At 40.3% G+C, this 16,148-nt stretch overlaps 1 protein-coding gene across 3 annotated transcripts; it reads right to left on the bottom strand.

Moving 5' to 3' along the window:
• Positions 1-2,693: 2,693 nt before the first annotated feature.
• Positions 2,694-13,606, bottom strand: LOC309704777 (myosin heavy chain, fast skeletal muscle-like). Of its 3 annotated transcripts, XM_082530182.1 has the most exons (41): positions 13,586-13,606; positions 13,345-13,394; positions 13,029-13,251; positions 12,788-12,931; positions 12,546-12,702; positions 12,344-12,371; positions 12,153-12,264; positions 11,967-12,059; positions 11,816-11,879; positions 11,173-11,271; positions 10,979-11,082; positions 10,747-10,885; positions 10,543-10,661; positions 10,294-10,443; positions 10,039-10,209; positions 9,645-9,951; positions 9,435-9,511; positions 9,238-9,325; positions 9,038-9,155; positions 8,801-8,924; positions 8,587-8,723; positions 8,228-8,483; positions 7,788-8,030; positions 7,477-7,653; positions 7,221-7,366; positions 7,035-7,125; positions 6,542-6,931; positions 6,310-6,436; positions 6,065-6,183; positions 5,645-5,841; positions 5,369-5,552; positions 5,110-5,275; positions 4,852-4,976; positions 4,450-4,758; positions 4,158-4,361; positions 3,950-4,075; positions 3,692-3,862; positions 3,452-3,556; positions 3,266-3,361; positions 3,020-3,151; positions 2,694-2,823 (listed from the first exon to the last, which is right to left on the bottom strand). In XM_082530182.1, exons 3-41 carry the CDS (start codon positions 13,230-13,232, stop codon positions 2,806-2,808), a joined length of 5,817 nt encoding a protein of 1,938 aa, XP_082386308.1. In that variant the 5' UTR covers positions 13,233-13,251; positions 13,345-13,394; positions 13,586-13,606; the 3' UTR covers positions 2,694-2,805. The 3 variants fall into 3 exon arrangements, with proteins under 3 accessions (XP_082386308.1, XP_082386306.1, XP_082386307.1); XM_082530180.1 differs by having other exon boundaries at positions 11,967-12,264; XM_082530181.1 differs by having other exon boundaries at positions 10,747-11,082.
• Between the last annotated feature and the right edge of the window lie 2,542 nt (positions 13,607-16,148).

The raw sequence follows: 16,148 nt of genomic DNA, 5'->3' as shown, positions 1-16,148 counted from the left end.
AACAAACAAACAAAAAATTACGTTTGTAGTGCCGTTATTAAAACGTAATGGAAAATTTTCAAGCTCTAAAAAAGAAGAAAAAAAAACTTCCTGTGTCCAATAACATGGCAAGTTAATGAGTAGCAAAAAGCCAAATATTATAACTGAGCGAAAATACAGATTTTTACAGCTCGTCTATTAGTTATGAGCAGCTGATTCTGCAGTTCAGGGAGTGAAACGCTCACCGCTACAGTTAGTCCTGTCCAGTGTGTCTACGGTGGAAATCCTTGGCCTCCTTTGGAGATGAAAACAGCCGTATCTTCCCATCGTGGAGGATCCTCATCTTGCATGGATTATATTGAAAACCGCGGAACACTCCTTCGTCAGCAAACACTTTTCTGATCGCGTTGAACTCGGTTCGCTGCCGGATGGTCTCAGCTGAGAAATCTTGGGCAAAAAAGAGTTTGTTTCCATCGTGCTCGATGTTACTGTGTTTTGTGGAGCGGAAAACAAACTCCCGATCTTGGAAGTTCAGGAATCGGATAAGGACAGCTCTGTGTTGGTTTGGCTTTGGAGGTGCTAGGGTGCGGTGGGCCCTCTCAATAACGAACGATCTGTCGGTCTCAAGCCAGCGCAGTAACACCTCCCTTATAAACTCCAGCAGTGGCGGCTGACCCTCGGTGCCCTCCCGGAGGCCAAATAGCTGCAGGTTCTTCCTTCGGCCCCGGTTCTCCAGGTCGTCGGTTTTTGCCTCCAGGTAGGATATCCGCTTCATGGCATTGCTGGGATAGGCCACGCTCTTTCCCAGGAGCTCCTCTGCCGACATTATTCTATTTTCAGCTTCCTCCAGTCGTGTAGCATTTGCAGCAACATTTTGCTTTACCTCCGTCATTTTTGTCTCCAAAGCAGCAACTGACTTCGTCATTTCGCCCATACGGTTATCCATCTACGGTTATCTATAAACTCGCCGCGCAACGACCGAAGTTCAGCTAACACCGTGCTAAGGTCACCCATGCTACTAGCGCTAGCAGCTCCCTCGCTGCTTTCAGGCGTTGCGAAAATATCGGTTTTAACTGGTTTTTGGGAACCGCGTTTTCGGGTGAAAATATCACAGTCCTTGAGATTAGTCGTTTTTGACATTTTCCAATAGCAGTTAAGTTTGTAGTTTTGGGTTGTTCTGGGTTTTTAATGCAGGTTACATGGAGCAACCACTTTATGCAGCCATCTTGGTCCGCGGCTCCATAGCGCCATAAATGAAAGTTAAACACAGCGGAAAATAAATAAATCAAAGACTCAGCGGTCCTGTTTCTCTATTTTCACCTGTATGGAAGGCGGTACAGGTGTGCCGCAGCGGTCAGTGGAAGAATCCGCGAGTTTGTCTGTTGATTTCCCATTCTGTGGTAGCATACTCGGTGCTTGCTCGGAAGTTTAGGGGTTTTTTTCGCTGTAAGAAAGAAGTTTTCTTCCCACACAATGAACAGCGGATGCTAATGTTTTTGTCAATTTTACGGAATCAAACTCAAAGTAAGGCCAGTACTTCCACGCTTTAAACGCTGCACGCTCATACTCTCTCCCGCACTTGATATATTATCCATTGTTGATCTGCACACAGCTGTTGCCACGAACGTCGCATTCGCTTACGTCATTGTCATGAGACGTTCTCGCAAAAAACCACGGTTTTAGTAACGCAGTAATGCAGCGTGCTTACGGGAAAGTAACAGCAATCTAATGACCTTTTTGCAATAGTAATCCCTTACTTTGCTCGTTACTTAAAGTAATCGGATTACAGTAACACGTTACTTGTAACGCTGTCCATCTCTGGTGGACAGAGGTCACCAACTTTATGGAGTCAGTCACTACAACACTCTAAACTTCATGTGGTCTTCAGATTAGCTCATGAACAGTGTTTAGAGAGCTTCATGGAATGGGTTTCCATGGCTACGCAGTGTCACTAAGGCCTTACATAACCAGGCACAATGCAATGCATAAGATGCAGAAAAGCACACTGACACTGTTGCAGTATTCATGCTTTCTGGATGAGAGATGAATTGTGCCGGTGTGAAGTTATTTTTCACAAGATGGCCTTGGCCCCTTAGTTCCGGTGAAATGTTTCAACACACCAAGACATTTTGGACAGTTTCATGCTCCTAGCTTTGTGGGAACAGTTTAGGGACAGCCCCTTCCTGGTCTAACATGATGGAGTGCCAGTGCACAAATTGGATGGGGGAATTTGGTGTGCAAGAACTTGACTGGCCTGCCAGAGTCCTGACCAAAACCTGATTAAACACCTTTGGAGTGAATTAGACTGTGAACCAGGCCTTCTCATCCAACAACATTGTCTGACCTTACAAATATATTTCTGGAAGAATGGTTGAAAATTCCCATAGATACATTCCTAAAACTTGTGTAAAGCCAGAACAGCTGAAGCTGTTATAGCTGCAAAGAGTGAGCTGACATCAGGCGTTACGAAAAATGTATATTAAAAGTATCTTGGTTTGTGTGAAATATGTTTTCTTTTAAAGGTTAACTTAACTCTGCCATCACTAATGCTGAACACAAGAAGGGAGAACACAAAGGGAAAAGTGCTGTCCTCATTTCACAGGACGATGTCCTGTAGGTATGAATCACGATTATTCTGAAGAAACTATCGTGTTAAAAATTGTATATGTGAATGTGACTTTTTTTAGAATAAAGAATAAATTAAACTCTTTACATTTCATGAAATCATAATGAAAGTGTTTATTGAATTAATACATCATACGTGGACAATTTAACAGTTAGTTCATATTTTATGAACACTGCCAAAAAGTTCCAAAAGAATGTGTCTTATTCAGCACTTTCACCCTGAAAAAAATAATGAAAGGTAAAATTATTCAACACATATTATCAACATTGAAACAATTCATTCTACATTGTAAATATAGTATCTACACTCTCTTCTCTCTTCAATTCACAGAAAATTATTAACATAAAGCTCTTATATCAAACAACTCCATTAAACAACGGTACATTTTTTCGTAAAACAAATTACATGAATTACCTTTCCAGCATCACGGCTCTTGGCTCTCAGTTTGTTGACCTGAGATTCAGCAATGTCAGCACGTTCCTGAGCTTCCTCCATCTCATGTTGGACCTTTCTCAGTCTGGACATGTGGGTGTTGGCCTGTTCCTCCTGTTCAGTGCAACAATATGTTTTATTTAAAAACATATCTGATCATATATGAGAGATATCTCAGTTATTAAGCTGTGAATTCCATATGTAAAAATCACAAAACATTTTACTCACAGCCTCCTCAGCCTGTCTCTTGTAAGCCTTGACTTTGAGCTGCAGCTTGTCCACCAGATCCTGAAGTCTGACCAAATTCTTCTTGTCCTCCTCAGTCTGCATAAACAACAAACTGTTACTGACGGCTGAAGAAGAAAGAATTTAGGAACTTAAATGTAATAGATGTTTAGGTAAATGTGTAATCACCTGGTAGGTGAGCTCCTTCACTCTCCTCTCATATTTGCGGACTCCTTTAACAGCATCAGCTCCACGTCTCTGCTCAGCTTCAACTTCAGCTTCCAGTTCACGGACCTTTAATGCCATTATAAATAATCAGCTTTTAATAAATATTAAGAGTACAGAGAAGAAAATGGGTGGAGATCATGTGATGGAATCAAAGTGTTTTTTCTTTTTAAATATTTGAATAATAGTTCGAGAACAACATACCCTGGACTCCAGTTTCTGGAGCTGCTTCTTGCCACCCTTCATGGCGAGGTTCTCTGCCTCATCCAGACGGTGCTGCAGGTCCTTGACTGTGACCTCCAGGTTCTTCTTCATCCTCTCCAGGTGAGCACTGGTGTCCTGCTCCTTCTTCAGCTCCTCAGCCATCATGGCAGCCTGAAAGTATGGGTGGTGTTGGCATTATTGATCAAGCATGAACAAAATTTTTGAAAAGAAAAGAAGGCTTGTAAAGTACTAACTTACATCAGTGATAGCCTTTTTGGCCTTCTCCTCAGCATTTCTTGCTTCCTGAACTGCATCATCCACCTCACCCTGAACCTGGACAAGGTCAGCCTCCAGCTTCTTCTTGGTGTTCAAAAGACTGGTGTTCTGAATGAAAAAGAAACCGTTTTAATGCTGTGATTCTCACTCTCTGATGTCTCAAAGTTCTTGTAAAGTAATGAATACCAACCTGAGAGTGAAGCAGTCCAACACGCTCGCTAGCATCAACCAACTCCTGCTCAGCTACTTTGCGTCCTCTCTCTGTCTGCTCCAGAGCGGCTCTCAGCTCCTCAATCTCAGCCACCATCAGACCATTTCTGCGCTCCACCATGGCGACCTGCTCCTTCATGTCTTCCTGTCCTCTGACTGCGTCATCCAGGTGCAGCTGAGCATCCTGATGACAAACAAACAAAAGATATTATCATTGTTTGCTTGGAGGTTAATTAAAAATTCACACAAACACAGATGATCTACCAACTCACCTTGAGCTGTCCTTGGACATTCCTCAGTTGTTTCTGGGCCTCAGCAGCCTGTCTGTTGGCATGGCTCAACTGAATCTCCATCTCATTCAGGTCTCCCTCCATCTTCTTCTTGACTCTCAGGGCATCATTCCTGCTCCTGACCTCAGCATCAAGGGTGCTCTGCATGGAGTCAATCACCCTCTGGCTGTTCCTCTTGATCTGCTCCATCTCCTCGTCCTTCTCTGACAGCTTCCTGTCAATCTCACCTTTTACCTGGTTTAGCTCAAGCTGAACACGAAGGATCTTGGCCTCCTCGTGTTCCAGAGTTCCCTTTAAATAAAGGTTTATTTCAACATAAACTGGAGAAGGGATAGTTTTAGAAATGTAATTACAAACAAAGTACATTTTTATAAAATACATTACCTCAGCTTCCTCCAGAGCTGTCTGAATTTCAGACTTCTCAGTCTCAACAGTCTTCTTGGCCTTTTCCAGCTCATGGATGCTCTTTCCAGTCTCACCAATCTGCTCAGTCAGATCTGAGATCTCCTCTACAGAGCAAACACAGCCAAGAGTTTTAGTACTTGGAGCTGATATATGCAAATGTTTTGGCCACAACAAAAGCTGTATATGAATATAAACATTAGAATCATATCCATATGATCTATAGCAAGATAAGCATACGCTGCAGGTTCTTGTTCTCTCTCTTCATGGTCTCAAGATGATCCAGAGCCTCTTCATATGAGTTCTTCATCTTGAACAACTCAGTGCTGAGAGAACGAGCCTCCTTTTGGGCTCCTTCCAGCTCTGCCTGGCTCTCCTCATACTTCTGCTTCCATTCTGCCAGGACCTAGATTAATTAAAAATTAATTAATTAAATAATTAGTTGTTGTAATGGGTGTAATTTCTCCTTTGATGACAGAGGTTATGTTTAAAACTTTACCTTATCAAAGTTCCTCTGCTTCTTGTCAAGGTTGGCAGCCAGAGCATTAGCTCTCTCCACATCAATCATGAGGTCCTCCACCTCACCCTGCAGCCTCTGCTTGGTCTTCTCCAGTGAGGCACACTTGGAGTTCACAGCCTCAATGGATTCCTCAGCCTCCTGCAGGCGCTGGGCAAGCTTTTTCCTGTTGTTAAAAGAATTCTGTTTTTATTAAGGCTGAATTGGTTGGTTTTAAGTCTGAAAACCAATTTAAACAATGAAAGTATGGTGACTTACTTGGACTCCTCCAGCTCCTCGGTGCGCTGGATAGCATCAGTCTCATATTTGGATCGCCACTGAGCCACCTCACTGTTGGCCTTGGACATTCCTCGCTGCAGCTCAGCCTTGGCCTCCTGCTCCTCCTCAAACTGCTCTCTGAGCAGATCACAGTCATGACGTGCTGACTGAACAGCATGAGCCAGGGCATTCTTGGCCTGTTGAAGTGACAGTTGATTTCAGATTTCGATATTTTATTGTTGAAATCAATTTTAAAGTCTAATGCTGAGAGGATAACAAATTTAAGAGGTAAAACCTTAGAAAGAAATTAGAGGATTATCTGTCTCAGAGTTACTGAGTGTCTCTGTAACTGATTAAAACTTGTCTCTGTTTTTATTAGTAAGTGCTGAAATTTAACAGAAGAGAGAAAATATTTCAGACCTTCACTTCCTCCTCAACGTGTCTCTTCAGTTCCTCAATCTGCTGAGTGAAGGCCTGCTTGCCCCTTGTGAGCTGAGAAACAAGAGCTTCTTTCTCCTCAAGCTGGCGACTGAACTCACCTGTAGTTAACACACATGTATTAAGCCCAGTTTGTTTCATTTCACCCACTGATTGGTTGTAGTTTTAGGTACCTGTAAATGACAAATTTCCAGACACAGACTGTTTCTTTGTTATACATCACTTACCATTCTCTGTTTGAAGTCTCGCCTTCTGGGCATTAATGTCATTCAGCTGACGAACATTCTCATCATTTTTGGCTTTGAGTTCACTTAGTTGATCCTCAAGAGTCCTGCACATTTTCTCCAAGTTGCCCTGTCACCAAGTAATGCCATATCCATGTTAACAGTTAATGAGCTGCTTTGGCGGTCCTGAAATGTAAAAAAGAAAAAATCTGTTCTCTATAAATACTGTCCGCACCTTTGCTTTAGCAACAGCCTCCATGTTGCTGGAGAGGTCATCAATCTCCATCTTGTACTCGCTCTTCTCTTTCTCCAGCTTCTGTTTGACACGCTGGAGGTTGTCGATCTGCTCTCCGAGCTCTGCGACAGTGTCAGCCTGCTTCTTACGGAGAGCTGCTGCAGTAGCTTCATGCTGCAGAGTTGATTCCTCAAGATCACGACGCAGTTTCTGGAACTCAGCCTCTCGCTTCTTGTTCATCTCAATCTGAGCAGCTGTTGCTCCACCAGCTTCCTCGAGCCTCTCGCTGATCTCTTCAAGCTCCCTGGAGAGGTCGGCTCTCTGCTTCTCTACCTTAGCCCGAGCTGCCCTCTCAGCCTCAATCTCCTCTTCCAGCTCCTCAATACGAGCCTAGTTTGAAATTATTTGGATTTATCGATTAGAACCTAAACTAAACTAGGTTTTTGAATTATAATGAGCAATATTCTTTATGAAGACTGGTCGTTAGTGTTACCTGAAGTTCTTTAATCTTCTTCTGAAGTTGAGCACCAAGGGATTGTTCATCTTCAATTTTGCTGAGAAGTTGGCTGATTTCAAAGTCCTTCCTTGGTGTGGAAGAAGTATGGTTTTACGATCATAGTCCATATGATTATTGCAATGCAGTGTGTGTAAAGAAAATTATTTACAAAAAAAGCCCTACTTCTTGATTTTCTCATCAGACTGCTGCTTGTCATTCTCCAGATCCATTATGGATTCCTGGGCCAGTTTCAGATCTCCCTCCAGCTTCCTCTTGGCTCTCTCAAGGTCCATGCGGAGCTTCTTCTCTTGCTCCAGTGAACCCTCAAGCTATAAAGTCATGTCAGTTGATTCAAGTGGTTGGTATGACAATGATTTAGTACTAAAATTCTTTCCATAGAAAACAAAAAACAACAACGTAATTTTTATAGTTTTCTTACATCATCAACTTGCTGTTCCAGCTTTGTTTTGGACTTGGTCAGAGTGTTGACTTTGTCCTCCTCTGCCTGGAGATCATCCAGTGTTTGTTGATGGGCCTCTTGTAAGGCTTTCTTCTCCTTAGTCAACTTGGCAATTGACTCATCTTGAGATGCCATCTCCTCTGTCAGGTTTTTCACCTGAAACAATGTGAATACATTAAGTTTAATTTTGTTCGAGATTTTGCTGATTATTTGATCGTTTAACATGTATATTCAAAGAACAACATTACATGTTTTAATTGAACTAAGAATATAATCAAAATGAACTGAACCTTGTTTTCTGTGGCATGTTTCTCCTTCTCCACTTTGGCCAAGGTGAGCTCCAAGTCATCAATGTCCTTCTTCAGCTCAGAGCATTCATCCTCCAGCTTCCTCTTCTTAGCAGTCAGCTCAGCATTGATTTCCTCTTCATCCTCCAGTCTCTCACTTGTCTCTTTGAGTTTGGCCTCGAGCTGGATCTTGCTCTTAATGAGCCCCTCACACCTTTCTTCAGCATCGGAGAGATTGTCAACTTCCTATAATACATGTTGAACACACAAGTTAGATTATTTGTGAGTCACATTGTCCTAGTGTTTTCTTGATCGTACTTTTAGCTACACTTTTGTTTTAGCACATAAATAATCAGAGGATAAAATAAGCACGTGGCCTTTTCATATCTAAATTTAATATACATGAACTATAAGTGTAATATAAAATTTTCTCTACTACTTACTGCAGCCACTTGAAGTTGCAGGTCATTCTTCTCCTGCAGCAGGCCGACCATCTTCTCTTCCAGTTCCTTCTTCTTGGCCAGAGCAGTAGCCAGGTCTGTCTTCATCTTATCATAGTTCTCCTTCATGTTCTGCAACTCCTTCTCAGTCTCAGCACTCTTCAGAAGAGGCTTGATCTTGAAGTATACTTTCAGCCATGGCCAGTTCTTGACATTCATGAAAGAACGGATGTTGTACTGGATGGTGTAGATAGATTCTCTAAAAACCAAACATGAGAGTGTTACTTTTAGTGTCGTTGGGTCTTAATATGAGAAAGGAAATACAAAAGAGAATACAATAGAGTTTAGTATGACAATGTTACCTCCTCTCCATCATCTTCACAAACTCTTTCCTCATGACGTATCCTCTGCAGAGAGCCTGAGTCATGGTCACCAGCTCAGCCAGTTTCTCATCTCTCATCTCCTCAAGAGTGCCCAGCAGACCAGCTTTGAAGAACACCTATTTAATCATTGAAAACATAAGTACAAGTGCAAATGGACAGTGTTTTTTATACCCATTAATATAACAAAGTGTACCTTTGTGTGCCCAAACATGTACTGTGTGTGATCCACATCAATGGAGCCAAGCAGCTTCTCTGAAGCTTTCTTGTTGTCAATGAACTGTCCCTCAGGGATGACACTGGCATTCAACACTTTGTATCTTCAAGAGAGAATCATGTTGTTACTTAGATTTTTCTTTCACCATATTCAAGTTTCCCCTTTACAAAAACAATGAAACAAATTTTCCTTTCCAATATTGTAATGTGCTTTCACCTCTGCTTGAAGTCACCATAGAGGATTCTGCTGGGGAAACCCTTTCTGCAGATTCTGATGCCCTCCAGTACACCGTTACACCTCAGCTGGTGGATGACCAGGAAGTTCTCCATAAGACCTGAGAGTCAGAAATGCATAATGTTTCAAATCTTTTCTATATTCTTACTGTCATTTTTACAGTTAATATTACTGTGGGGTACCTGGGGTCTTTGTCTCATTGGGAATCAGGCAACGGACAAAGTGAGGATGAGTGCTTCTTAAGTTGGTCATCAGCTTGGCCAGATTCTCCTGTAGATCAGCATCATTAAATAATAGGTTAATACTATTTAAAAATTTGCATTTAATTTATATATATATATATATATATATATATATATATATATAAATCTATACATACTCTGAAAAGAGCAGACACAGTCTGGAAGGAACCACCCTTCTTCTTGCCACCCTTCTTGCCACCACCACCAGCAGCCTCTGTTTTCGTAAGCAGTAAATTTCATTATTGGAATTGAAAAAATATTTTTCACTGTATAATTTTAGCCTGCAGTATGCACATTGTAGCTATCTGTACTGGACATGGGAGTTTGTGAGCACTTTTTTTTCTTACCTTCAGCTCCAGCATGGGCTGCGTACAGGAAGCCCAGCAGTTTGTTTGAAGACTTCTGGTAGAGCTGAACAACTGAGTCATTCAGTGGGTCCTTGTTCTTGTCCAGCCAGCCAGTGATATTGTAGTCCACTGTACCAGCATAGTGAACCAGGGCGAAGTGTGCCTCAGCCTTGCCCTTTCCAGGCTTTGGTTTCTCAAATGCTTTGGTCTTGCCAAGATGCTGATCGTGCAGCTTGTTCTTGAACGTTGTGTCAGAGGCCTTGGGGAACATGCACTCCTCTTCAAGGATGGAGAAGATGCCCATTGGCTGAGAAAATATCATAAATTATATTAAAATTTCAAGGGAGGTAACATATGCAACCACATGTACATTTCTTCCTGAGCAGCTGTTTACCTTCTCAATAAGCTCAATGCAGGCAGCCAAGTCCATACCAAAGTCAATGAACTCCCATATAATGCCTTCTTTCTTGTACTCCTCTTGCTCCAGGACAAACATGTGATGGTTGAAAAACTGTTGCAGTTTCTCATTGGTGAAGTTGATGCAGAGTTGCTCCAAGCTGTTGAACTGTAATAGTACAAACATGTCTAACTTCATGGCAATAAAGTCTTTAAAGTTTAAGAAATGTGGTGAAATGTTTCAAGTGCTCACATCAAAGATCTCAAACCCAGCGATATCCAGCACTCCAATGAAGAACTGTCTGGGCTGCTTTGTGTCCAGCATCTCATTGATACGGATAACCATCCACAAGAACATTTTCTCATAGATAGATTTGCACAGAGCCGAGACAGCATTGTTGACCTGGCAAACAAGAATTTAGAATTATACAAAACCATATGAATACAGCTATAATGTTTATAATTATAATATGATTATACAAGTCTCCCTTTTATGAATTACCTGTGGGACGGTCTGACCTTTGGTCACCATCTCATTGCCAACCTTGACTCTTGGGTAGCACAAAGCTTTCAGCATATCAGCCGAGTTCAGGCCCAGTAGGTACGCAATCTTGTCAGCCACTGTTGGATTAAAACAAATCATTATAATACCTAATAAATACAAATACTTCAAACATTTCTCCATTATAGAAATTTTTCACAATACCCTCGGTGCCATCAGGTTCAGCCTGCTCTTCACGCTGCTTCTGCTTGAATTTCATGTTGCCATGATGCATCACAGCACCAGTCAGCTTGTAGATGCTTAACTTCTCTTCAGCAGTAAAGCCCAAGATGTCAATAGCAGTCTGTAAGAAAAAAATGAAATCAGCTATCAATAAATAAAACAAAAGAAGATATTTATGGTTAAGTATAAGATTCTGTGTCAAATGTGATTTTACATCTGTTGCAATGAACTCCTCCACATCATCGATGCTCTTGACAGTGATTTCACCCTGACTGATCATTGGATAGTCATAAGGGTTAGTTGTGATCAGAAGAGCCTCTGAAAGGAGAAATGAAGTTAACTTGTTTTTTTTGCTTAGAATGTGATTTTAATGGTTTTAAAATTTACTTAGGTGTCCTGTCAGCATACCCAGAAGCTCAGGCTTGTGGCCTGTCATCAGCTGATAGAAGATATGGTAGCTCCTCTCAGCAGACAACTGGAAGGTGACACGGGACTTCTCCAGCAGATCTAAGGACAACAGATTAATTTTGACACTGTAGACATGAGACATCACAGTCAAAACTGCAAAATGGATCATACATGCATTTATTTCCTTGGCTGTCATTGGGCGTGTTTGAAACTTTTTTCAGTTCTGTTGCTTTACTTATAACGTGCTTCACAGTATACCTTATTATACTTTAAATGTTCCGTGAAGTTGCAATATGTTCCTACTTATACTTACACACGATAACTGCTGGGTTACAGTATATAACTTATATATATAGCGTAACCACACTGTTCATGCATCCGTGTGTTCCACCACAACAGACAATATTACTTCTTCTGAAATTAAGTGACTCATCTCTTTATGTGCTGCAAAATAACTAAACAGATCTGTTACATAATATTTAGGGTTTTTTTTGGTTGGTTTGGGGGGGGGGGGGGGGGGGGGGGGGCATTCTGGACCTATCAGTTTGATTCTCATTCCCCAGAGCTTGAATACATTTAAGTGACTAATTAAATATAATTTCTATCACAGATAATGGTAATTTACACTGTGGTTCAAACTTACATGTTTCAATATCAGCTGAGGCCAGCTTGCCAGATGTGCCAAAGTGAATCCTGATGAATTTACCCTACAGGGGTAGATCTTTATTAATATTGCCTTTCATGAGAGCAAGTAGTAAAAAGCTCATTTACATTAACTCATTTTAATCACTTACAAAACGAGAGGAGTTGTCATTCCTCACAGTCTTGGCATTACCGTAGGCCTCCAACAGAGGGTTGGCAGCAACAATCTGATCCTCAAGAGAGCCCTGCAAGAATATATTGTTTTTATGTGAGCTGATCTTCCAAAATTGATTTTCTTTTTCTGTCACAAAGACTTTGACGCAGAATAAAGAATCTACCTGTATTTTGCCAGCTGCTGGCTCAGCCTTCTTAGCTCCAAGAGCTGCAATTGTTGCAAAGTACTGGATGACACGTTTGGTGTTGACAGTCTTTCCTGCACCGGATTCTCCACTGGGGTTTATGGGACACATTGTTAAAATGCCTTTATATAGTTTTTATATATTTTGCATACAGTTTTTATTATACTCACGTAATCAGGACAGACTGGTTCTCACGATCTAAAAGAAAAACATATAAGCATGTCTTGAATAATCTTAGTATTCATTTATTTCCTATCACTTATAAGTAGCTATGTGGTAAGAAGCAATTTTTTTCACGCAATGATTAATGGTCATCTCTTTAAGTAGAAGTCCTAAATGCATTTAAAGGCTTTAATAGGGAATTGAGCTTACCAGTGAGCATAAACTGATAGGCATTGTCAGAGATGGAGAAGATGTGGGGTGGAGCCTCAATCCTCTTCTTTCCTCTGTATGCTCCTACACATGTAGCATCATATACAGGAAGCCACTTGTAGGGATTGACGACAACGCAGAACAACCCAGAGTAGGTCTGTATCATAGACAATAAATATCATTTAAACATTTACAGATCAGCATGATACTTTCCTCTCACACACAGCAATGTGAAAACTTACGTAGATCATCCATGATGCATAACGCTCTTTGAGGTTAAACAACACAGATGGCTCATTAAGGTGGGTCATCATGGCCATGTCCTCCATCTTATCAAACTTTGGAGGGTTTCTAGGGTGGATTTCATCCTCCTTTACAGTGACCGTCTGAATAGAAAATTAAGATCACTTAGAAAAAATCAGCTTTCAAAGTTTGGCACTATATATTTGACAAATAGATAAAGTACATTGATAATTCATCTACCTTTCCGTCGTCTGTCTCAACAGTGGCTTTACCACCCTCCTTCTTGGTAAGTTTCCCCTTGACATACATCTCATCAGGAACAGTCACAAAGAAGGCCGTCTTGGCATCAAATGGAGCAGTCTGGGCCTCAATCCTCTCCTTTTCTGGCTTGCGTAGGTAAATGGCCGCCGCGCCATACTGCGCCATCTCCGCGTCTGTGCTCATGGTGGCACTTTACTAAAGACTGAAAATATGATGGATTGACACATAAATCATTTACTGTACTTATTATACAAACCATAATTAACATCCATTCTTTTTGATTCGTGGATTTTACCTCAGCTGATGCAAACAGAAATTCCTTGGTATCCTGTGTATGTCAAGGTGCTATAAAATAAGTAAACGTATATCAATGGACATTTTACTCTTTAATTTAAGAATCCATTCAAAAAGTAAAATTTTCAGTGTCAAAAAAAAATGTAATAACTGAACACTTAAAAATGTAAAATATAAACTTAATGAGAGCATATAATACACAGTAGATAAAACATGGTAGCTGAATCTTTTACTGTACTCACCCGTCTTAGATGCCTGTCAGTTAGAGCAAATCTCCAGAGCTGTTGCTTTTATAGACAACGGCTCTGCTTCCTCAGCATTCACACTCTCCTTAGTTTGGTCATGAATGTCTGACACCTTGCTTCTTGATACTGATATGGTCAAAAATAAATGAATTGTTTTGATCCATTTTCCACATATGTAATCCCTCTTTTCTAATACAACATACTTTCAAATATAAACAATTCAGCTGTATTCCTTAGTGAAAAAAATATTGCCAATGTATTGTGGTTTATTTGGTATATTTCTTTAAGTGATTATGCTCCTAAATATGGAAAATGTAAGAAATGTTAACAATATAGTTAGTGTTAAATTAAAATAGTGCTCTGCATGGTTTTGGGATTATTCATTCTAATAACTTTTGAAGATAAATGGATATTAATTTGATACAGTTTATACTAAGCTTGTGTGTGTGTCCAACTATCCTATATATTTTGATAGCCAGTTTTAAACTTCTAGTGCCACTGGTGTATAGTTACAGGACATAAAAATCATCAGACTTTCTGTGTGTTATATATAGCTACCGGGAACATAATATTAAAAAATGTATTACTATAAAATAATTTGTTATAAATACATTTAATTTCTGTGTGGATAGAAGTGAACGTACAGCTTTTAGCTTACAATTTTGATAAACTAATTAAATGATATATTCTTACAGGAAGGGAAAATCTGGGATCATAGAAAGGATTAGCTTTTATTTCTAAAGCTTGCTCAAACTTGACTTAATGTTTGCTATCTTTCTAGCAGAACATGAGATACTATCATGGTCAAAAATAAATCCAGCAAAGGACAGGAGGAGTGGTTTGTGGTTGGCACAAAAGACAGATATATTTATTTTTCAACAACACAGAAGTACCCACAAGTACCTATACCTATTGGTAAGGTAAGTCCATGGTCAAATATCAAATGCAGTATGTTGTGTGTTTTCACTGTAATTCCAAGGGCCAGTAGAATTGCAACAAAACTGCAGAGCAGACACACAGCATTACAACCAAAAATGGAAACACTTTTTGATCTGCTTTTTATTTAGCCCAGTGCTTTGCTAGGTGTACAGTATTAAGTGTCTTACTTCTTACTTACTAATATCTTAATACTTTAGTGAAAATACTATCGTAGTCCATATCGAGTCATAGATGAGTTTCTTTTGCTTGGACTTCTATCTGGACGAGTGCACTGAAATTTCTTAATTACAATGGAGCTACTAACTCTCTCTCATTAGAGAGAGCTAGTGATGAGTACTGTCTGATCACTTAGACATCTATGGATGCCACTAACATGCACAAAATCCCCCAATTTAATTGACAGTTCTACACATGAAGTCTCTGTGATCCCTTCACCATTCACAAAGCCTTAAACTCTAATGAGACAAGGATAAGATCCCTTTACTATGATGAATGACAAATCAAGTACTCTGCCCAAACGAAAGGTCTGACAACATTATCCGTGGCTTCTCCAGAACCTTTCACACATGTCTCAAGTGCTCAGGATGAAGTCATTTGCAAAAAGCACAGAGTGTCAAATGGTGGGCATCATCCTCAGCCTCTCTGGTAGGGTCTATGCCAGCATGCTGCAGAGTGTGTCTTTTAGTTGAACCTTTAATTAAGGAGGAACAATGCAGTTTTTATCCTAGTCATGGAACACTGGACCTGGTACTTCTTGCTATTCTTTTTATCCACATCACTTCATTATTATTTTCTTTTGTCACACCTTGCTATCCTGTTGTAGAGGTGAATAAAGTGTCAGGCAGGAACATGAGTTTGAACCTGGAAATCAAAAGGATGATTCTGAATGTTGTCAGTACATATGCCCCACAAGTTGGATGTCAGTTAGAAAAGAAAAAGAATTCTGGAGTAAGTTGGGTAAAGTGGTAGAGAGTGTTCCTGGGGAGAGAGTGGTGATTGTATCAGACTCTGACAAATAAAAATGGAAAGGGCTGTTGTGAACAGATATTTCAAGGAGAGGGATGACCATAGGGTGACATTAAAGAGCAGAGGAAATGTCCAGCTCAAAATTTCAAATCCTCTTCTACTCTTCATTTTACTTTGGGGATTGATGGTCCCCACAAGTATAGTAGTATGCCAATTTTCTGTCCTCACAAAAATGTCTAAACATGTACACACACACACACAGAGAGACACACGCACACACACGTGTATAGATAGATGTGCTGTGGGGGAGATATCAGATTTTGTTAGAGGTCTGTCCACATTTTCAGTTGAGGTAAGCTGTACTGCATGATCCGAAATAGAAAGTAGAAAGGCACCACCAATTGTGGCCTTATATGTGAGTGAGCATTACAGTATTATATCAGTGACACTGTTTTATGGTGACTTGCACTGCCTTAAACTCAATTTGTATTTTTACAAGCGAACTGGATTTTGGTCCGTCTTTTTTACTGCTTTGCCTTTCTCAAAAGTAAATGTATACCAGAGTTGTATATATAGAGCAGTGCAGCTACAAATACTATCCTGAAAAAATATGTGATGTTATTATGGCAGTTGTTGAATATACCTATTAAAGTTT

The sequence above is a fragment of the Aulonocara stuartgranti genome, assembly GCF_965226115.1.
Source record: "Aulonocara stuartgranti genome assembly, chromosome: 4".
Lineage (NCBI taxonomy): Eukaryota > Metazoa > Chordata > Actinopteri > Cichliformes > Cichlidae > Aulonocara > Aulonocara stuartgranti.
Note: the sequence above shows the minus strand (reverse complement) of the source record. Positions and strands in the feature narration are given on the sequence as shown.

Coding starts and splice junctions, on each gene's coding strand:
- LOC309704777 (XM_082530180.1), bottom strand. CDS start 13,232: ATGAGCACAGACGCGGAGATGGCGCAGTATGGCGCGGCGGCCATTTAC. Junction 10,886..10,978: donor AGGAGTTCATTGCAACAGAT/GTAAAATCACAT, acceptor TTTTTCTTACAG/ACTGCTATTGACATCTTGGG. Junction 5,842..6,064: donor ACGTTGAGGAGGAAGTGAAG/GTCTGAAATATT, acceptor TCACTTCAACAG/GCCAAGAATGCCCTGGCTCA.